Source organism: Phyllostomus discolor, chromosome 3 (assembly GCF_004126475.2).
Source record: "Phyllostomus discolor isolate MPI-MPIP mPhyDis1 chromosome 3, mPhyDis1.pri.v3, whole genome shotgun sequence".
Taxonomy (NCBI): Eukaryota; Metazoa; Chordata; class Mammalia; order Chiroptera; family Phyllostomidae; genus Phyllostomus; species Phyllostomus discolor.
Window position 1 is genome coordinate 24,881,191 of NC_040905.2, and position 23,020 is coordinate 24,904,210.

Consider the following 23,020-nt stretch of genomic DNA (forward strand, 5'->3'; position numbering starts at 1 on the left):
ACACAGTCCTAGGGGGTTTAAATTAATCTGGAGTTAAAGCTGAATTCTGGGAAGGTTTATTAGTCAATGCTGTAATGAGAACAATTAGAGAAAAAAACTGTAAGGGAGAAAAAAAAGAAGCTACTCTCTATTGTATCACAGATGCTATTTGTTCCCTACGTAGCTGGACAATGAATTATAGCCAATTCTTCCAGAAAGTGAGGGGAAGGGGAAACCGCTGGTGGCATTTCAAAGTGTCTGCTCAGGCCAGAGGACAGGGCAGCGGGCTCACCTCAGCTGCTGGATGAGGTCCTCCCCTTCCTTGATCACGTTGACGGTCACTTGCAGGGTCGTCTGCTGCTGCTGGCCGAAGCGCTTGATGAGGTCCTGCACAGCCTCCACGGACTCGGCGTACACGTCGTCCAGCAGCTCCTTCTGCAGCTCCTCCAGCCATGTCCACAGCTGGGGGAGGAGAGACCAGTGAGGCCGAGCCCCGCTCCACCACCGGGGAAGGCCCCGTGTGGAGGCTGGGAATGACGGGCGGGGAGGGAAATGGTGGCAGCTTGCCCTGGGGAGGAGGGAAGGGGGGAGAAGTACCCCAAACAGCCTGAGAGCCAGCAGAAGAGGCACAAAAAAACACAGTATGCAACCTCTGCGTGGTGAGAAAGTGAACAGGCAGAGAGCCGAAGGGGACTGTCGCTGAAAGGAAAAAAGAAAGGGACAGAAAGCCAGGCTTTGCCACTCTTCCTGGGCTCAGTCTGGGCGCAACAGAAATCTGAGAAGACCCCCTCCAACAACGGAAGCATCTGCTACACGCAATGGACTTTCTTTCCCGTGTCTTCAGGATGGTTTTTATTTTATTTTTAGCAAGAGCATTACAATGCATTATTAATTATTAAGCCACTGCACAGACACGGGAACTCCGCAATCCTCAGAAAAGGAAGCACTTCATGTGGTGGAATAAACCCATCACCGGGCCTGGCAGGGGATCCGGATATGGCACTGCGAGGTAACCGCGCCCAGCCAGAACAAGTTCCACCGGGCACAGCTCAGTGTCTGCATGGAAAGAGCGGGCATAACTGAAACCACTTAAACAACTCCTTTGTCACCACCATTGAAAATGTGTCCCCGGGCTTGGACGGCTAAGACAACTTGGCTTCAGGTCTGGTGGGAGCAGAGCACTCCGCCTGTTTCTGGGAAGTCGGCAACTCCTCCAGGTCCCTGCGGAGCCATTCAGTGAACCAAAAAAGACAGTTAATTAAACCGAATGGGCCCTGGTGGCTTGGAAGTGGTTTGTGAGTGGAGAAGATGCTTCCTGCTTCCTCGGGGATGTAAGAATCACCTCCAGCACCTTACACGTGTGCATCTCCGGCAGCTGCTGTTGCCTGAGCTGCGGTGACATGGCGCCCAGAGGTGTCCCTGCCACTGCCCAACCATGCCGGCCTTGATGGCTCACACAGCACAAGTGCACTCACTAAAACAAGTTACTTTGTGCATTTCGTCTCATTTCTACATGCATCCTTTTTGAAAACTGCTTTTCTGGGGTGTAAATGCCACACGATGAATTGCACGTATCCAAAGCGTACAGTTGGCTAAAAGTTTGACGTGTGTACCTGCCCATGAAATCGTCTCTGCTCTCAATTAAAAATCATATAAGCAGCATTACGCAGTGTATACTATACTCTTTTTGCAGGGGAGGGGGGCTGGCTTTTTTCATTCAGCATCATTGTTTTGAGACTCATCCATACTATTGGTGCATCAACAGTTCGTTCCTTTTCATTGTTGAGAAGCACTCAATTTTGCACATATCCCACAATTTGTCACTCATCTGTGGATGACAGCTGGGCTATTCCCAGCTCTTGGCCATTACAAACACAGCTGCTCAAAACACCTGTGTACGGTCTCTGCACACACCTACGCTTTCTATCTTTTAGGCACCTATCTGGGTGGACAGTGGCTAGAGCATATGGCAGGTATGTGCTTAACTTTTTAACAAACTGCCAAGCTGTTTTGCCAAGTGGCTGTACCACTTCCATCCCCACCAGCAGTGTGTGCGAGTTCCGATTCCTCCGCATCCTCGCCGGTACTGCCAGCGTTGGTCTTCCTAGTGCAGCCATTTTAAACGAGTGATGTCCCTATGGCTTTACTTAGCGATTCCCCAAGGACTACTGATGGTAGCCCCTCGTGTAGTTCTTACGAGTTCTTTTGTTGTCACACCACATCTCAGCGGGAAACAGAGGGCTCTCGTCAGGTCCACAGAGATTTTAAACGTGGCAGGCCAACTGAAAGATGAGGGGAGCGCTGGGCCTCAGAGGTCACTGCATCGCTTTGACACTCACTTTGCTACAGCACAGACACTCAATGTCAACACTGCCCTCCAGAAGTTATTACGAAGGTGGTGAGAGAGAGAGAATGCAGGACTGCTGGGTGATCGGCGATGTTCTGTACAAATTTAATTACCCTAAGTATGACGACCCTCTCGAATTAACTGAAGAGGCAAGATCTGCTCAAGAAACCACGCATACGCCAACAACCATTTCTGAACAATGCTGAATAGCTCACCAAAACAAGGCTGTAATGTTTTGTCCCAGTTGAAATACTCAACCCAAAACATCCATGATACGTTACCCACCAGGGAGACTTTCTGAAAGGTGACATGGTTCCCTCAGTGTCACAGTAACCCGCTTTCCACGTGCCGGGGCAGGTGACTGGCCACTCGCTCCCAACAGAGGAAGCCTTTCAGCAGCGCTCGGCCACTGCAGCCCTCCCACCCTCTGAATCCTGGCCTATGACGAATGTTTATGAAAAAGTGGACCTTTACAACTGTATTTCTCCTGCTGAAAACAAAGAGAGAAAACCACGTAACTTTGCTCCCTTCTCTCAAATTCTCAACTGTATCTTCCATCTTAGTCCACGTGCTGTGCTGAAGCTGCCCCACCTGGCCACTGTGTAACGAAGCCCCCAAAACAGGCGTGTCCCCCTACCCCTGCCCTGCACAGCTGCCTGGGACTCAGCCCCAGCAGCTAACAGGTGCATAGAAAACGGAGAACACGGAAGGAATCAATGGAAGGACACTGCGTTTAAACTGCTGAGTCTTTGGGAATGGTGCTGCCTCAGCATTTTATGCTCATTCAGTGGAGCTGAATGATGTAAGCGAATGTACATCCAAAAGAGATTGCTCTTCTCTTGTGTAATCTAAATATCAGCCTTGACGCAAAGAAAGGTAAAGGAGCCAACTCGACCAGAAATATCGAATCTGCACCATAGAAGATGGTGTATGGCGGACACATGGGACAACAAGCTGGTCTTCGAAGACACTGAGGGCTGGAGCCAACGCAGCCTCCAGTTCTAGCCACAGGATGCTTTTAACAGCTAGGATCTCATAACATTGGTAGAAATCAGAATCACTTCTTTTAAATTTGTTGAGAAAACACAAATGCAGGTTTTTAAAAGCTCACTAGAAAAACACAATGTCAGCAACACAACATGAATTAAGGCAGCTGGAACAGAATTTGTGGGGCCTGGATAAGACACACCTAGTGTACAGGGGTGTCACCTACCCTCTCGCCCCCATTCAAACAGTTGGGTCCAGGATGTAGCGTGCGGTGCCTACTGGGTGGGGATGTTCCAAGATTCCTCTTCTCCAGCAAAGACTACACCATTCACTGACACTATCATTACATGCCACTTAAACTGCAAAATCATTATAACAAGTCTGGCTTCTCTACAAACACACAGCTGTGCTTCTATATGACTCTACTGCCACGGCATAAGAGTTCATGTTTTATCTACAAATCATTGAAGTAAAATATTTCTCATACGAGAGAATGCGGAATTACATTAAGAGCATGGGTTCTCAAGTCAGATTGCTGGAGTTCAAATCCTAACTTATCCTGACTTAACATTTCCTACCTGTGACTTTCGGCAAGTCACTTACCTGGATCCACGTGTCAGTTTATTCTCCTATAAAATGGGCATGGCAATAGTGCCTACCTCACAAGTTACCAGGAAGATTGGACAAGGTGAGGCTCCCCGAGTGAAGAGATAAGGAAATGTTTGCCACTACTGTTAGTTCTGTTTTCGCAAGGAACATTCTAATAATAGGAATTACAACGTTTTAAAAATCTTCTTTCTCTAGGTATTTTTCAAAATGTATCTAGGTTCCTGCCAATTGTTCAAAATCTGTCACTTAGTCTGGTCAGCTTAACACCATCCCACATCTCCATCTTTTCACACCTAAAAATAGGGCAGCCTGAGGAAAAGGCTGCAGTGAGCCTGTTGGAGTCTATAGAAATCACTTCCCCTTGGTTCCAGGGGAAGTGCCGTGTGTACTTGTATGTGAAACCTTTTCCCTTCCTCCTGGTAATTTTTTTTAGAAACTGGCTTATTCCCTCAACATCCTGGACCTCTCACACGTGTCCGTGGTGGAAACGTGCTTGCCTGCCTGGCGGCCAAGGACCAGGGATGGGCCCCGGCTGTGCGGGAGATGGCGGGGCCCAGGCGTGGGATCCGGCAGGGGGAAAGGGAGAAAACCGAGGAAGGAGGAGTGAAGTTACCTCCAAACACATGAGGATAAAATGTCCAAAGGTCCTCTGCCCCTTTAAAAATTTTCTGTCTGGTCCAAGAAATATTCTCATTCGATTTGGAGAAAAAAGTCTCAGAGGACAGCCTTTTCTAACATCAATTGCAGATGAACTGGTGCACGCTTAATGCGATAGACAAGATTCAGGCAAAGTCTACGTTTAAGCTTCGAGAAGGGTACACGACTCCTAAAATAACCTTTGAACAAAAGCAGTGAGAAAAAGCCTCTAGAAGACCTGTGAAATTTTTACCATAAATTTCCTGAACATGGAAAAAACTGCACTTCTGTGCATGCTGTTAATTTCCCATAAAAGATAAATTTTTGCTGGAGAACAAGAGAGGAGTAGCATCCTATGAAAGCTCTCAGCGGCAAGAGCTCTCAGCAAGGGAACTGTGTGGCCCACAGCCTCGCGCTGCTCAGGCAGCCAGAGTTAGGCAACACTGCCCCCTAGAGGCCCTCTGAGCTGTGGCCAGGAGCATCCCGTAGCAGAGAACTTGAACCCAGCCCCCAAGTGGGTGCACGTGTGTACACCCTGGTTCACAGACCAGGATCCATAGCAAAGGCTGGGCTACGGGAACACAAGGGGGCTCTGGGGAGACAATTCCTGTGATGAAGACAAGAGAGCCTGGTCCTGGATCCAGCTGGTGTTCAGCCGAGTCTGGCCCAGCTGCACCCTTCCCACAAACTCTGGGCTGGGTGAAACCTGAAGGAGGAACCTCACTCTGCTAGGAGCAGAGCCCTGAAAAGCCCCTTGCTCACTGACTGGAGGGGGGGACCCCACCAAAGAAGGCTCCTAGAGGAACTCATTGGGGAGGGGATTCCAGGCAAGGACTGAGCTTCTAGCTGATTCGGGGTGGGTAGGATCAAAGTCCTGAGATTTGGGGGTTGCTCTAGGGACAACCTTTCTCAGATGTGCAGTCTGGGCAGAGGCCACAAGCCGGCTCCCAGCACACCGGAGGTGCGGCTTGATCCCCTCTGCGACCATGGGAAACCCTTGGAGCTCTTTACCTCCAGTTTTCTCATCTATGCAATGGGATCGTTTTATCATACAGATTTCCCCACCTGGCAGAGTGAGCCCGAGAGTCCATTACTCCATGCTCTTTATAAACAGAAGCTACTGCCACTGGGATCTGTTGCCCTGCTCCTGTTTATGACTAAGATCGTTCGGGTACCAGCGGGGATGGGCGGCAGTAGGGTGGCGTGGGAAGGAGAAGCAGAAGTAGGTAGTTTCAATGGCAACTCGCAGGTGGAATTTCAGAGGGCAGCCGGCGTGAACACATAATGGGACCCAGTTTCAGGCTGGAGAAGCAGAAATCGAAGCGGAACAGTTCCAGCCGCGAGCATCACAGCACACTCTCCAGCCTGAAACAACCAACCGCACCGTGGCACATGCGCCAGTTGCCCTGACTAAGGAGGAGTGAGGGTTTCAGCAGTACTGGTTATTCTCAGTGCACCGCAGACCTCGCTGTGCTTGGGTGGGGATAAAAGATCTCTTAATACGATGAGAGGAAATTTATGAAGGGTGGCTGGGCAGGGCAAATCAAAGTCAGCAGCATGAACTAACAGCACTGCAGATCTGTGTCAGAGGGGAAAAGGGGAGAAGCCAGGAGCACTTCGGGGCAGCCTGCATGTCAAGGAGGGACGGCACGTGAGAGTCACAGCGTTGGAGGGTGGGAACGCAGTGAAGTGGGAGCGAGGACAAGGAGTGGCCTGTGTGTGTGACAGGGCTGACATTGAGTTCAAGGTCGGTGCCAGAACCTCAACAACCAGGTGGTTACATGAAGTCTAATTTGCTAAAAAAGGAGATTTTGAGAGGAGAAAAAAAATTTTTTTTATTTCCCAAATCCTTGAAAGATAAGACACACTGCCCAAAGTGCCAAGTTTGAGAAAAGCCCCTCCCCTCCCCAGATCACTCTGGAAGCTACACTGTCTCCCTCAAATAGGCAGCTGTTGGTCAGAGTGTTCATTCCTCTTTAACTCTCCAAATCTTTGGAGGTGGCGCCCCTTTCTGCAGCCTGCCCTCCTCTTCCCAAGGCTAGCACTTGACCCTGAACTCCGCCAGCACCGCGTCATCAGAGTCACCACCAGCTCCCTGTCCCCTGAACTGTCTCCCCTTTCAAAGTACGGGCTGCAGAACTGAAAGCAGCCCACCCCGCTTCACGATCCTGCGCGTTTCCTCATCGCCGCAGATACGCTGCTTTGGGGCATGACATTGTTGTGGACACGGTCCATGACCACGTGTAAGATTTCTGTTTGTTTAATGCCTACATGCCCCTTACCCTGTAATAAACCTGCCTAAGTTAGTAGTTCTGACTCAGAACAGATTCATGTATTAAAACCTACAAATGAAATCTCTGTGAAAGATACTGACTTACCCCTGCTGAGATCTTTGGGGCCCTGTTCTATTACCTGACATGTTTGACAGACCCTGCTCTAGACTTCCATAAGCTTGCCTTCTTGGCCGATGCACCACTCACAGGCTTTCTGCGTGGGGACAGAGATGGACAGCGCCACTGGAAGAGTCCCCCTGCCCTGCCGGCCTCATCCACTAGCCAGCCCCTGTCCTGACAGTCTCCCTTATCAGGGTTTTAATGCAGCCACAGCTGTTTCTGCTACAGCACCAAGAGTTTCCTCCCTTTGTGGCAACTTGCCCATTTTCAAGACAAACACCTCTCAACATTAGCAAAGGCGAGTTTTCAGGTTCCTGAATTTGGATGCGAGATCTCTCCAGATGTCCCATACGAAGTCCAAGTTCTGAATAAGTTAGTGGCATCAGCCCAAAGGCATGACAACTGTACAGGCTGCTGCTCCCTGATGAAAGGTGACGGCAGGAATTGAGAGCTGTCTGTTGGGCCTCGGGTTCAGCTGGGATGACTGGCCTGCCACCCGCCATCATCACCTTCGTGGACTGTGGGTCCGGACTGGAAATCACTCCCTACTCACACACTGGGTGTGAGTGGTATCCTGCTATGACACACACTTTCTTCCTGGCATCTGCTTGGAGATCAGTGTGGGAGGATAAGGCAGTCCTGCTCCTGTGTCAGCTGACACCCTCAGCTGACCTTTTGTTGCAGCCACTCCGCAGTGGAGTTCCAGTGCAACTGTACCAAGAGGGTCCACATTTTTCTGTCTTGTCTATAATTTACACGTCAAAGGCCTGGTCAAATGCCCTTCATCAAACCAGAAACATAGTATAGAATGAAATAAAGTTAACACGCTGGGACCTGTTTGTGAACAACTTCCTTTACTGGCTGCTTATAAGCTGTCATTTCTAGAACCCTGCCTGAGATTGCTTCCACCTGAGTAACATGTGGAATCCACCTTCCTAAAAAAGCAAGGGTGTATTTTCAACCTTCTGGTGTCTCTTCCCTCTCCCGAAGTTCGTTACTTAGAGAGCAACAGACCTAACATGGTGATGTAATACCAAGCTCTTTCATTATCTGGGGCACTAATTTATTTTGGAAGAGAGACTTAAACTCTTTTAGAATAAATAAGCCCTTCCTTATAAAATCGTCACCCATTTTGGTCTTTGACTTCTTCCAATTCAGCTTGAAGAACAGTCCCCTTGATGAGAAAAAGCTAAAGTGAGAGTTGTGTTTTTCTGCCTTTTCTACTTTGCCCCCGTATCCATCCACAGCACCGGCCCCAAGCAGAAAGCCTGACCCTTCTTTGACCTTGTGGCTCTGAATTTTGTGCTTTAAAAAAGGGAGAGAAACCAAACAGCAGCAGCAGCAACAACAACAACAACAAAGCCTCATCACTTTCTACCAGCCTGCCTTAGCTGGAGCTTTAAGCTTTCCTGACAAAGCCCTGACACACTGCTAGCGATCAGTCCTCCCAGTGTTCTTGTTGACTAAGTCAACAATGCACGTCAGAAATACATACAGATACTTTACTTCTTCACGTGCAGCAATAACAATGCACATCAGAAACACATACGGATACTTTACTTCTTCTCCCAATTAACCAAAGGTCTCATCTACTTTGTGAAGCTGAGTATCAAACTGAGAAAGTAAAAACATTAAAAATACTCTATAAAAAGAAGTCTAGCAAGTAAATGAAACCACATATCCATCCATTTTAGCTGGGCATTTTAAGATCCATGTTGTTGCATTTCCTGACCTTCTGTGGAAGTGGCTCACCCTTCTAGAACATTCACTGCGGCCAATCTACAGACAACTAATACAAGCAGACACCTGCAACTCCACTTGGAGGTGACCTTCAGCAACACAAGCATACAATTTAGGAATCAGTAGTTATGTATTTTCAATCCCTGTTGTAATACTGAGTAATAAATAAAGAGACTACCATATATTATTAATTTATCTGATAATTATCCTAAGTGACTCTTATTAACACATCAGGTATGTTAGTGGTCCCCCTACGACTTTTTGCATTAATTTCTCTGCTGACATAAAAATATCCTCTATCTGAAAATACAGGGCCAATATTAAGACATAGACAATTCATGAATTTAAACAAGTTTTAAACCATTTTATAGAGAAATATAAATATCTTACATGAATTAAGCTATTCTGACAAAAGGACTTTCCTTTTAGATGATAACATCCCTCTTTTCCCATTGGTCAACACGAATGTTTTACATGCATTGACTTCGTGGGGGGAAAAGCATTCATTTATTTCACAGCTTTGGCTGGGAATAAAAGTCCCTAGTGATGTGTACAAAATAGCCTGTGCCCATACGAATGGAGCTGCCAGTAAAGAGGCTTCGTAGCAGCAGCCTGCCCTGTCCTGAAGGACTGAGCCGGAGCTGGAGCTGAGGCTGCACACATCCCAGAAGGGCTCTCTGACTTTCGACCTCACAACAAGGGTCAGCGAGGCACCTGCTCTGAGAGTGGGCACCAGAGGCAGAGTAAATGGTTCTTGCTGTTCAAAGGTGAGTGAGCAAAATAGCAGATCATGCCCAGGTACTTACACCTTTGTAATTTATACTTAAATCTCTATCATTTTGTTGATGTTGAGTAAGTTACAATGGGGGTGGGAGGGGAAAATGGCAGCTACAGTGAGACAAGCACTGTGGCATTTTACACCTGTAGTTTCACTCAGTTGCACCCTGTCCCTTGGAGAGGTCATTACTCCCATTCTGCAGAAAGCCAGGGACACAAAGAGCAATGTGTGTCATACCTTGCAGCTGGCTAAGGAAGGGGATAATGTGTGCCAAAATATACTTTAGTTATTGTAATAAAGGCTGTATTTTTACAGAAAAAGAATCGTATATGATTAGATCTGTTTTATATTCTCGTCTATGGGAAGACCACCTATTATAACCACTATTTTTTAAACAGCAGATACCACAGTCTGTGTGAAAACCAAGTGCTAATGAACTGGTAGCCCACAACGGAATGCCTGAAGTCAAACCTACGGTCCCGTCGTGCACAGGCTGGTGACATGGGAGACGGTTCCAGGGGCCTCGCTTCCTCTTGCTTTCTCTGGACTGAGGCCATTTAATTGCCTGTTTGTATCTACCTCAGATAAATAAACAAATCAAACATGTAAGAGTGCCGGTACATGTAAAAAGTTCAGCTAAGGAATCAAATGTTAAAACATAATGACCGAGATTTGATGATACAAAGCAAATACCCTAAAATATGCGTTGGATCTTAACCTTTCCCTCTGACAAATTTATCAAAGCAATCCTGGAGTTCTGGGATGTGAAAAGCTGGAGATCACCCGTGTGTTGCTGAGGGGAGTGTAAAGTGGTACAACCATTCTGGAAAAGTCTGGCACTTCCTTCTAGAGCAACATGTGCTTACAAAGGGCCCAGTGATTGCTTGCACTCACGGGCCTTTGTCCCGGAGAAATGGAAAATCAGTCTATGTGAAGCCCACATACATAAACATCCATAGCTTCTCCTTTTCTCACAGCAGGAAACGGAAAACACGGAGCACAACTGTCCCTCAATGGGTATACAGTTGTGCAGGTCATGTTACTTCTATACTACAAAATGCTACACAGCAATGAGGAGGAAAGAACTACTGATATACAGGGTCTCAAGGAAATCATGCTACATGAAAGAGGATGGTCTCAAAAAGTTACATATTGTGGGCTTCCATTTGTATAACATTGTTTGAACTAACAAAATTAGAGACAGAGGATGATGGATTAGTGGTTGCCAGGAGTTAGAGATCGAGTAGGGGCTGCACAAGGATACACGGAGGCAGCCCAAGGGAGCGATGGGACAATTCTGTACGACTATGTCCATTTCCTGCGGTGGTTAGTACAGGAATCTACCCGTGATAAAACTGCATCGGGCTCCACATGCGCGGGTGCAGCACACCTGGGGAAACTGGAGTATCTCTGGGGAGTGTAACACAGTCACCTCTTTCCTGCTGCGCTAGCCCATGTGGTTGTATAGGATGTGACCACTGGGGGGGGGGCGGGGGGGCTGGGAGGGGGGTACATGGACTTCTGGTTTGATTCTTCCCCATACCCAATTTCCAGTGAACTTACAATTATTTCAAAAAAACCTTTTTTTTTTAAAAAAGCTGGGGAATCATGTTTAAAGATATCACATCTATCTTTGGAGGCATATATGTGGGGCAGAAATAGGAACAAAGGAAACAAGCAAATCATTTTAAAGACTATGTATAGGCAGATGAGTCATCAGCAGCGCTACTGCAAGACAGCCAAAATGAAGGCTTGCGTGTGGAGAGCCAAATTTTAGGGAACTCTGCATGGGAGATAGGAGGAGTCTGGAGGAATTCAATGCTCGAGAGGCCGGGATCACTCAGAGAACAAACCTGTTCCCGTGCAGAACAGAAATAGGCCTTCCCTGGCAAGGGAGGTGTGGTGAACAGGCTCTGCTAACGATTACCAGAGTCCACTGGAGGGCAGCTGGTCTATGCCAGGAGCAGAGAGAAAGAGAGAGAGAGAGAGAGAGAGAGAGAGAGAGAGAGAGAGAGAGAGAATTTCTTTGTCGATTTTCTTGAATTAGGTGAACCACCAAGTATCTGATTGGTTCTCCAACTCCCGAAAGGACAGGAGGGAAAAGAAATCTGGACCCTTTAAGACCAGTGGCGAGTTGAGAAAGCAATGGATGTGTTTTCGGCAGACTCCTGGGGCAAACTAGGTGAGGCTGCGAGAAAGGGCAGCCCCTGGTGCCTGGCTCCCCCAGAAGTGAAGAGGGCTCCAGCTTCCTGGCGACCCTCCTCCGACCACAGTGTGAGGGCCAGGAAGGCTTCTCCCCACTCCCCAGGGAGAGTGCGCACTGGCTGAGCATGAAGAAGAAAGTCTGTTTGCTCCAGTGTGAGGCATAAAAATGAAGCCAGACTGGTATGAGGGACCAAGAAATCTCCAGGTGGCTGGGAGGTCTTTATTTCTGACTTCTGAATAAAATGAAAGGTTCCTGTTTTCCCAGGCATTACCCCAAACAAAAACTTGTCCCAGTTCAGTGTGTACGTTTGCAGAAGTAGAACCAAAAGGCTTCTTTACTTAAACGCAGCAAGGATCACAGCCCGATTCAAATGAGAACAATCTTTCCTGGGAAACCAAGGCTGCTGGGAATGGCGTGAACAAAAACCGACTCAGGGCCACTGACTCAGTTCCAGAAATGGACTCCGGCGGAGACTTCAGTGTGACCACCTGGTGGCCTCAAATAACCCGCAAATCTCAACAGTAATTATCAGTTATCTCAGGGCATCATTTTGAGAAGGAAGTGAAATGAGTACAAATGAATGAAAATAATTATGCTTTTGCTATATGTAAAAATGGAAATACGTCTCTCAGAACATATGCTAGAAATACACACCATTATTCTACAAGCATCTGAGTAGCTCCTGAGTGTGGCAGGGAGGCTCACGGGCGGGTACGAGGTGAGACGCAGTCTGGTCTTTAAGGAACTTAACATCTACCAAGGGAAGCGAATGGACGTCTGAAATACATGACGTACACAGAAGCAGGAGTAGGTTCCCCACCGTCACTCACTTGTGCATCACCTCCTTGAACATTACAGCTGGCTTAGGAGGTGCTTTGGAATGAATAAGTGAAAGAATGAAAGAATGAGTAAATGAATGGCAGTGGGAAAATGCATTTGAAAGGAAAGGAGGAGAGGTAACAGAAGGCTAATAATGGGGCTACTATAATCAGAAACGATGTGAGGAAAACACTGCAAACAATCCTGAAGGGAACAGAAAGATTGGGAGATGGGAAACAAATAGAGGAGATAAAAGTTCTCCTAAAATAAAATCTAAATTTATGTTAGACTAATCAACAGTTCTTTTAAATACGATTTCAAAAACATTTTTTAAAAAGGCATAGACCCAGTCTTCGTCTTCTAGGAAGTTAAGCATCTCATGGATTCCCTTCAGAGAAAAAAGAGACAGAAGGAATCCCAGAATGCTTCCAGATCTGAGCTTACGGGTGAAATGGAGGCAGACACCTCCAACAACCACGTTCTGCATGCGACCTCAAGGTATAACATATTTGCCATCTCCATGGAAACATTTCCTCTTCTCTCTCTTCCCGGAAACAAGTATTCTGCTCGCTGTCCTCTGTCCTCTGGGGGTGAGAGAGTAAAGCGTCCGGAGATCTTGGTACACTACACGGGAGGATGTGCCTGGTCTGGACGAGCCTCGCAGGCCCAGCCTACTTCTAGGAGTGAATCTTAAAGGGGAGTCCTGAGCTAACACTGAGCAGACGTCACCGAAGCCAGGGTGTCCTTAATTAATGCTGATGTCTTAGTCCTGGCTTTGGCACATTCAGTGTTCTGTGAAATCCACTTTTACTAGTATCTGAGAGTGCCCCTGCAAGTCTGATACAATCAGATGGCAACTGTGACTTCAGCCACACGACGAGCTAACACACAGAAAGGAAACCCGACAGCTCTGACCACAAGGCGTGGGCCGTCTATTTATGCTGACATGGGTGCACACTGTCTCTCTCCAAGTGAAGGTCCCTCCTTCAGCTCACCTCCTCATCCACACCTCTCCCCAGACACCCAGCCCTCACGGGGCTGCTGCGGACAGACACACAGGCCTCCACCACCCCCAGCAAAGGCATGCATGTGCTCGTGCTGCAAGGCAGGCGTGCATCAGCACCAGCCACCTCTGGTCCATTCTCTCACACCGTGACCAAGCCACATCCCTTCCAATGAGTTCAAAGACCCTGCAGTCACAGGCTACATCTCCGTCCCCCCGGTGTCTTACCTCTTTCACGTGGGTGTGAAAGGACACGGACATGTCCAGGAGGATCTTCCGTTGCTCGACCCGCCGAACAAAGTCTTGTATCCGGTCTTCGAGCTGGTGTGCAGCCTGATAAATCTCTTCGGGGTCACATTCCCCAGTCTGAGCCAGCTGCTCTGCAGCTTCTAGTAACTTGTCTGCATTGGTGTATGTGTTCTGCACAAGAGAACAGCCAGAAAAGCACAAGGTGAACAAAACCCAAACCGGTCAGGCTGGGAGCCATAACACTGCATCCGAGTCAGTCTGTGCTACTGATCATTTCTGTAAATCAAGCAGAACACACACGATGCAAGGGCTGATTTCGGGAGTTCACTACATCTCTATCAGCAGCCCTTGCCCTGACTGTCGTAGACTGTTAAACCTCGAACCTCATGACCAGCCCTTCCGTCTCCAGCAGTGAGGAGATATCTGCAGGCAGTTGCTGGCTGACTCCTGACTCATCCAGAGCTCTCAGAGCTTTCTGCACAGCCAGAAAACAGCACGGAGCCACAAGGGCCCGCTTCACTTTTTCTCCCGCTTTGGTGACAGCGGAGAGTTCCAGTTTCGTGTCTTTCACTATGATAGACCACCACCTCATGATCACTCCAAGTGCAAGTGGGAAGGTTCACTTACACACAAGCATAAGTTACTGTCCCTTTTTACATATTTCTACTTCTTGATCATTCTGTGCTTATCTTTTTTTCTACTTACAGGTACACCTTTTTTGAGAAAAAGGAAATAATAACTACAGTGGCTATAAAGTAGTCAAGAGTTAAAAAGAGTTGGAAGTTAGGGCAAACAGGTGTCTCAAATACCTGGAAGATCGGCCCAGTTTTAGCTCTTGCTCGCTGAGGCTGCACATGGGTTCCTGGAATGAACAGGTGTGCCGGAGCCCTGATCCTGTGCATCTGTGCAGTGTCAGTGAGAGGCTCGCTAATGGGGGCACGGGAGAGGTCAGGCAGGTGGAGGACTTCTAAGAAGACCTGGGAACCTTGTGGTCCCCCCGGTGGAAGACAGGCTGGGCCCTTCATGCTCCTCCCCCAGCACTTCGGTCCTGAGGCTGCACAAGGTCGGTGACTCCTCAGTGAGGGTTGGTGGCACCCTGTGTGTGGGAGGCTGTCCCTGTGGGGAGTCCAAGCCTGATGGGGGGCATGAAGCTGCTAAGTGCAAACACTCAGGACAATGAGAGGCAGGTCCCGCACTTTGGAGGACAGAGTCACACACGTGGAAGAGGAGAAACCTGCGTTAACCGTGTGGGGCGGGACTAGAACTGGAGGTGTCGTCGTGAATGAGGAGGGGAAGCGGCCAATTCCAGGGCTGGGATGGCACAAAGTACAAGGTGACCCTGAAACAGTCCACTGGGCCAAGGCAGGGAAATGCTCCAGAACCACGTACACAGGTCTGGACACGGAGGTCAGCTTCAGGAGGCCCCTGCTGGCCCTAGCAGGGATGATGAGTGTCAACAGTAACAGGGACAGTGTGACCCGCTGAATACTAGAGGAAGCTGCGAGTCTCCTCTGACACCAACAAATAACACTGGATGAGGAACGGGAGTCTACCGAACTTCAAAGCACCTCCCCACCTAGGACTCACTAATCACAAGGGGGGGGGGGCGGGGAGACTCACTTCACAGGGGAGAAGTCAGGTAGGCTCACCACCTTACCCCAGGGTGAGAGTGAACCAGCTGTCACGGGACAAAGGAAAATCACACGCCCCCTGATGAGGTGGCCTGAGAAGGACACAGCTGCACTCCCGGGACACCCCTGATGAAGACAAATAACCACCGGAATCTAATCATGAGGACACGTCAGACAAACCCAAAGGGAGGAACCGTCTCCAAACCAGCGGGCTCAAAATCTTCCAAAGTGTCAGATCACAAAAGTCAGGGGAAGACGAAGACTGCTCCAGGCTCAAGTGCCCTGGGGACACAGTAACGGTCTCAGGTGATTCTTCCCCGGACCCTTCACCTGTGAAGGGCCTCATGGGCTCTGAGGGCTACAAGGCCACCAGGTATCGGTGTAAATTTCCTGATTTTGAGGGTAGAATTTTAGTGGTGTGACAGAATGTCCTTTTAAATAGAAAATACATGCTGAAATAAATGGTTCAGGGCAAAGCAAGTTCTTTCCACTTTTCCTGCTAGTGTAAAACATGTTTAAACAGCTGTAACACACAGCGTGCCAGGTGACCGGTGATGCCCACAGCGGTAGCGACGCGCACGCGCAGAGCTTGCACACCCAGTGCGTCTGGCCGCGCTGGGCGTAGTCCGCCGCGTGCAGGTGGCAATGGGGGTGGATACAGTGTCGGCAGGGTCTAAAGGGATGACAGAGCCCAGCCAAATGTTAGCCTGCTCTCTTCATCGCCAACCCTGAGTGTCACAGTCATCAACACATACTGCGCATCAGATGTGAATGCCGCCCTTGCACTGGGCTGTCCGGTCCCAACCACAGCCCTCTTACAACACGGAAGGAAACTGAGGCCGGGAGGCAGCCACTGGGTTCGAGGGACAAGGCTGGCAGGCGCTGGAATCAGGAGTCCGGAGCCCGCGCTTACGCCACGCGCATGTCGTCTGGCACCTGGGGCTGCTCCACACGGAGTTTCAGGCTGCCCCGCTCGCTCACCGCTGTGAGGCAGGGCTCACGGTCATCTCCTCCTCCCTGTCTGTTGGGGAGACCATTTTCGGGGCGTCTTTTCATTGCTGGTACTACCCAAAGTCTCATGGGAATACTCTGTACCGTGAGCGAAGGCTCTCTCAGAACTCTTTTTAGAATTAAATGATGGAAGAGATGTCAAAGAATCCCTTAAAACTTACCAGTTATGGCCAGACTTGAAAAATGCTTGTGTGCATTTTACACGTTCTTTGGAATCCAATTATTTGAAATAATTTGAAAAGCACAGTCAGTTCCCCAGTCTCACTGTGGGACTTTCAAGAGCTCTGTTTTATACACTATATTGGGTTTTATGTCACTCAGGGTGACATATTTAAAAGCTAAGCTATAATGTCCTACATAAAGCAGAAACAGTGAAACTGCCCACTTCAAAAGAACTTTGTAACAATGAAAGTATGTTACATAAATGCCCACCCTCCACCCCGTGCAATTTTCTAGCCCTCCACTAGACCTCCCTGTGCTGTAGTCTGGCCACCTGCCGATGATGACCGTGACAAGAAGCAGCCCTCCAACGCAGGCTAGGACACTGTCAAACCCCCTTGGAGAAGCAGAGTGACAAGACAGGACGGAGACTCTCATCAGAGGCCTGCGTTCCCAGACCAGTCCCGTCACTGACTTTGTGACCCTGAGCCTCGGGCTAGAGAGGAAGGATCACTCCACGCTATGGGATGAGCCAGAGAGGAGACAGTCTATGACTGAGGGTCAGAAGAATGCCGTAACGATGAGGGAAGGGATGACTGCCATTAACGCCGACAGTAAGAATAATGAGAGAAACTGTAGGAGCCAACAGGAACCTAAGGAGCCTTGACAAATAGAGAGAATGCAGTATCCTGGGCGCGATCCTGGAAGAGGAGGCGCCTAGGGACACCTCAACACAGTATGGACTTGAGGTAACAAAGATGCAGCAACATTGGTTCATTCAATGTAACCAAGGTACCATACTAAGAAAGATGATAACAAGAGAGGAAACTGGGGATGGCGTATGGAAACTTTTCTATGTCACTGTCACAATTTTTCTGTAAATCTGAAACTGTTCTACAGAAGTATAGATAAAAACGTGAGTGTGTGTGTGTGTGTGTCCGTGTACACACCCAGTCCTTCCCCCTGAGATGCTAGCACCCTGCCGCTCGGCGCAGACTCTCCACACAGAGCAAGCTGTCCTGGAGGTGGCCGGCTGTCGGCATTAAGGGCTCCTGCTACAGAGGCCCTGCACACATGCTGCCCACAAAGCTCCTCCCATCACTGGAGGCTGCACTGTGACGTGACTTCCGGGCAGGAGGGGCTTCTGGAGACCCACGCTTCCCCTGCAGGGCCTCCCGCAGGACCCACGCCCTGCTCCTCCCAGCAGAGGCACAGCTCACAGAGAACTGTGCTTTATGCTGCACACACACTCATTTTTAAGAGCTGAACCCTTCTTCTTATTGATTGCCACTGCCAGGTGACAGTGCCTCCCAGCAGCTAAACTTTATGGCTCTGAAAGAAAGCGTCCCACCTCTTTGCTAGCAGGTAAAGACATCTGCAAGAATAAATGTCCAAAGGAACAAGTGCATTGTTAGATTATCTGGGCTGCTAAACAGCATCCATTTAACCCCACTACTCAGTCTGCACTTGAAATGAACCAGCACCAAGGGTTCACGGCCTCCCCTGCGCACCTTCCCACAAACAGAACCTGCCTCGATCCTTTACCAAGAGAGGTCCCTGTGTCACTAACCACAGAGGCCATGAATGCTAACTTCGGCAGAGTACCTACCCCAAGCCCCACCACAGCCTGAGACGTGGACATTATTTCATTCCCACATCACAAGGGAGGAAACCGAGGCACAGAGAAGTAAAGGAATTAACCCAAGGCCACCAGTGGAGCTAGGACTATTCACACAGCAAACGCCCGGCCACGGTTCCTCTTACGAGGGAAAACGGTCACTCACGTTCAGGCGCAAAGACAGGAGGGGTGTCAGGTAAGAAAGCCATTTTAGAGCCTGAGGAGACTGGACTTCCCCTCGCTCCTACCTGCAGTCCTGTCCCTGGGGGCATCTCTCCAGTCTCCCCATGCCTGTGGGTGGGTAACAACCACCGCCACGGGGATCCAAGGAGATAAGTAAGGGCAGGGCTGGGGTGGGGGCCCCACCGTTTCCTCTTTTCTTGAGAATTAAAATTGTGTAACTGCTTGGAGTCAGGAAACAGGGAACCTCTCACAGGCGGGTCAGACCTTCCCCCTCCTAGTGTCCTGAGGAGGTAAAGCCCCCAGACGGCCAGAGGCTAGGGTAGCAACCTGGTGGAGCAGATGGGTCTCCTGGTCTTAGGAGAAACGGGACAGGAGGAAAAACACAAGCATTTCGCGGCCTGAGTTTAGGCAGTGCTACAAACGTGGCCCGGTACCCTCCTTACAGAAGTGGAGGAGTTCAGTAGGACCAGGGAGTAGGAGAATCGGCCTGCTTATCTTCTGAAAATCTAGAATGGCAGGTAAGGTTTCCTGCTTTCGAAATCCCACACCTCTTTGTCCTGGGAGACAAGATAATTACATGGCACTTATAAAATGCTGTTGACAGAAATGGCTTCATGGAGAATGACTTCCTGACAGGTTATGTCTTTGGAAGGTAATTTGAATCCCGAGGGATAAGCGGGCAGGAGAGAAGGCAGTGGAAGAACTCGCAGAGTAGGCAAGTACGGGAAGATGTGCTGCCAGCAGCTCACTAATCAATCATTTTAAAGAAATCTGTGCTCTTAAAATCAGTGTCTTCCCTGAACCAGAGTTTTCTGGGCTTTAGTGGCTTTTGTATTCAAGGCTTCTTCCATCCCAAAGGGAACATGAACACAGATGACTGTCACAGAGCATCTTCCTCTCTGCCAGTCATCTGCAAAAAGCTTCACGTGGAAAGCACTTTAATTTTTTTTAAGCTCCTGCATGAAGCATTCAACATGGCTGTGCATGCCACACCATAAATTCATTAGCACAGATTCATTCAACAGGATGTATCTACTCATAATCCCTGTACCAAATAAAGAAGGAAGGGATCTTCAGGTTGGTGCGGGTGGTCTTTGGCTCTGCAAAATTGCATGCAAAAATGATGCAAGTGCTTCCTCATGTGGCTACAGCGGCCTTGGAAACAAAGCCGTAGGCCGGGCCCTGCAGCGAAGTCTGTATCCTGCAGAAGTGATGCCCGGCTGTATGGCTCGCTTCCACCAAGCACACAGGAGAGTCCTTTCGGGTTCCTCCTTAGAGCACTAGAATTGTTCTACATGATGAATCTATATTTAGTGCATTTCAAAGGAATTCAGCCAGAAGACTTTCGCCACTTCCTTTCTGAACCTGTTGTGTTACTTCTTCATGCCACAGCTCACTACTTTGAAGAAGGTGATTATAAACAGAAATTATTAAATAAATTGCTAATTCAACACCTCTGAACTAAAAACAATTTAGAATGTGTTTTACAAAGGATCTTTCAAAACACAACCACAAGAAACAAACTAAACAACTTCAAACTTAACTACTAAAGGACATTTCTTCTCCCTAAAACCAAAATTGGCTTTATCTTTGTGAATAGGTTTCAGAAAACCAAGTTAGCTCCTTATTAAGCACTGAAGTACCTGTTTCCATTTTTAAGGTGCCTCCAATGGTTATTCTGTCAAAAAAAAAATACATAGATCTACAATACAAACTTAGATCTCTGCCATAATCCCTTCTATTATAATTTGCTTTGACAGAAAGCAGTCACAGACACGGAGGGCAGAGAAGGAAATTTGGGGAAGGGAGTGATTCATGTCCGTGGGCCTCGCTTCCCCTCTGCTAAAGTGAGATTCCGGTCATTCTGTTGTCTGGGACAAGCGAGGGGGGTGCCATTGAATGAAGCTACAAACACAAGCATAAATAATCTTTACTAAACCAGGTAGAGAGGCTGCAGAGAAGGCCACCCTGTTTTTTCAGGTCTTATAGCTCCCTCCCCACCTCACTACATTTAACCTGTGGCTAGTTCCAGTCGCAGAGGGTGGCCCCTCTCGGCCTACACGGCCTGATGGTGTACTCTGAGGCACAGCAAACCCCTCCCAGAACCGCCCTGGAGTGGTTCACAAGTGTTCTCTGTGGTGTATGAGGCCTGCAGGCTCCTGGCTGGAGCGGCCAGATTCCTGAGCTCTGTCAGTGACCACCTGGGGCCTTTCACACAACAGGAGTCTCTAAGGGCTTGTGGGAGGACAGAATCAGGGCTTTTCCCTCTGACACCAGTGGAGGGAAATTATATGAGCGGCTGGGTTGACTTCTGAATGTCTACAATGAGCAATGGCGATCACTGCTGGGCCTAGTGCATTCTGGGCTGCTGGCAACCATGGGTGATGAGCAGGCAGAGGAAGATGGCATCTGAGACATGGCACAATCAAGTGCCGTTCTTTAAGACAGGGATGGTCTTTATTGCTGGAAAGAAAAGAACTAAGAGCAGGAGAAGCTGAAGATGCTGGGAGAAGAGGCCGACTCGCAGGGTCCAGGTCTGGGCAGTGAGGTGGGAGGACAGTGCAAGCAGAGAGGGCACGCTGAGCCGTGGGAAAGCGAGAAACCGCAGTGCGGCCAGGTGCGGGGCGAGTGCTCTGAGCCTGCTCCCGATGGTGGGTCTGCAAAGGAGAGAGGCCCGCGGAGAGAGGAGGCTCCCAAGAGTCCACCCTCCAGCCTTCCAGGCCACATGGCAATGCTGCCCAGCAGTCCTACCGCCTGACCCCAGGCCTGCCTCTCACATCTTCTTCGTCACCAAGCAGAATTTTACTAATTTGTGGGTCTTGGCTTAGCCAGCAAACCTACCAGGGAAAGCCCTCTGACAGGTGGCCACACCTATTCAGGAGGTCTAGGCCTGGCCTACCTCCCCCACCCCCCAGTGCCCAGCAGAAAGAATGCCTGACACATGACAGGTGGATTATTTGAAACCAGAGCAAGAAAAAGTGGGCAAAGAAGTTTGCAAAGTGAGTAAAAAAAAGGTGTTCACATTTAAGGTTTCTTTTCATGCACAGCTCAGATTTAGGTTTTTAAGCCATTTCAGTTTAAGGAAAAGTGAGTCTGGCACCCCTTAGAATCTCAGGGGCAGTGAGCAGAGATGACAGGAGAGGACTGAAACCCAGGTGGGTGGAGTGCGGAGCAGGCGAACACCTGCCTTTCTCCCAGCCAGTGGTGAGGAGCAGGCCACGGCTCAGGGCGCTACCCTTGGCTTGAGCTAGAGACCTTTAGGCAGAGACATTGCCTACAAAGTGTTCTTGCTCTTGCTGCCCCCAAGAACCTGTGCTAACAGCTCTGATGATCACCTCAGACCTCATGAATAAACTGACCAGGAAAACCCAGGGCAAGATTAGTCATAGAGGAGATTTCCCTAATTTAGAATGGAAGGAAGCACAGGAATTGGAGGGAGGAGGGCCCATGGGTGCTGGCCCTGAGTGCTGGACACACTCGAGGACCTTCAGGAGACCCTCACCCTTCCTGTGTGAGAGCGCACTCAGGAAGGGAAGAAGAGACTGGGTGAGTGCACCTGCAGTCCTGCTTCTTAGGTTCTTTGGTACCCAAAGTCTTTGCTCACAGGATACAAATTTCACACCCATCCTGGAACTACACTGGCTACAGCAGTAGCTTATCTTATAGAGAAAACAAGGGGGAGATAAGAGCACATTCTTCACATACTCTTTGCTACAGAAGGAAGGCAAGTATTTTCCAGCATGTGCAAGAAGGAGACCACATGTAATGCAGATTAAAAAAACCCAAAGACACATCCACCTGTGGCAAGGCTGCTGAACACTATTCTTAACTGTTTCTTGAGATTCAGAAGCAGAAAGGTTGGGATGCTTATCTTTAGTTTGCACATGAAGACATTTAAAGAAGGTAACATTTTAAAGGCACTGTCACTGAATAGGACTTACCTGCCGTGTGTTCTGTTATCCCACAATTCTAGCCGGTAGTTCCCTGAGTAACTGAGTGTGTGAATGAGCCTTTATCATATAAAACCTACCCACATGGGAGCCAAGGTGACTGCAGTTTACCTTTGTTTTACAGATTTGAGACTACAGTGTTAGAGGGCTAGTGACACTCTTCCTTCTACAACTGAAGACCCTCTTCATTTCTACTAAGTTTTCATGCTTTTAAGCTTAGTTGCTTACTATTACTATTTCTATGGTAGGTTTTGTTTTTTTTGGGGGGGGGTTATATTTGCCTGGTAGACCTTTTTCTAATACTTCATATATTTTCAAACTTCCTGGGTATTTATATTTTAGGTGTGTCCTTTGGGAAAAAAAACAAGCAAGATTCTTAAAAAGTATTCAATTGGATAAAACTTTGTTAACAACTATAGTCTGTTTTGGGTTTACTGTAATTACAGATACTTATGGACAAATTACTGCACCTTAATTGTTGTTTCTGTCATGATTTTTGTTGTTCTCATTTCTTTTGCTTCTACCAGATCCATGTAGTAGGCTTTCATTTACCCAATTTTCTGTATTTCTTTTCCCTTTGTACTTATTTTGAGGTGACTTCCACTCCTAAGCTTAGAGTAGTCATTCAAAAACACTAACATACACACCTGGATTTGCAAACCTGAGATAAACCACACCCCCCACCGGACCCCTGAGAACCTCTCTCCATTTCCTGCGCTGAG

At 48.5% G+C, this 23,020-nt stretch overlaps 1 protein-coding gene across 6 annotated transcripts in view; it reads right to left on the reverse strand.

Annotated features, from left to right (window-relative positions):
- The window catches only part of TRIO (trio Rho guanine nucleotide exchange factor), a 326,106-nt gene that overhangs the window by 133,230 nt on the left and 169,856 nt on the right, over positions 1-23,020 (reverse strand). For all 6 annotated transcript variants that reach the window (XM_036020253.1, XM_028515627.2, XM_036020255.1 and 3 more), the window contains exons 11-12: positions 13,726-13,917; positions 272-441 (exon numbers count right to left, since the gene is read on the reverse strand). In XM_036020253.1, coding sequence (XP_035876146.1) covers positions 272-441; positions 13,726-13,917 — 362 coding nt within the window. The remainder of the gene's footprint in view (positions 1-271; positions 442-13,725; positions 13,918-23,020) is intronic.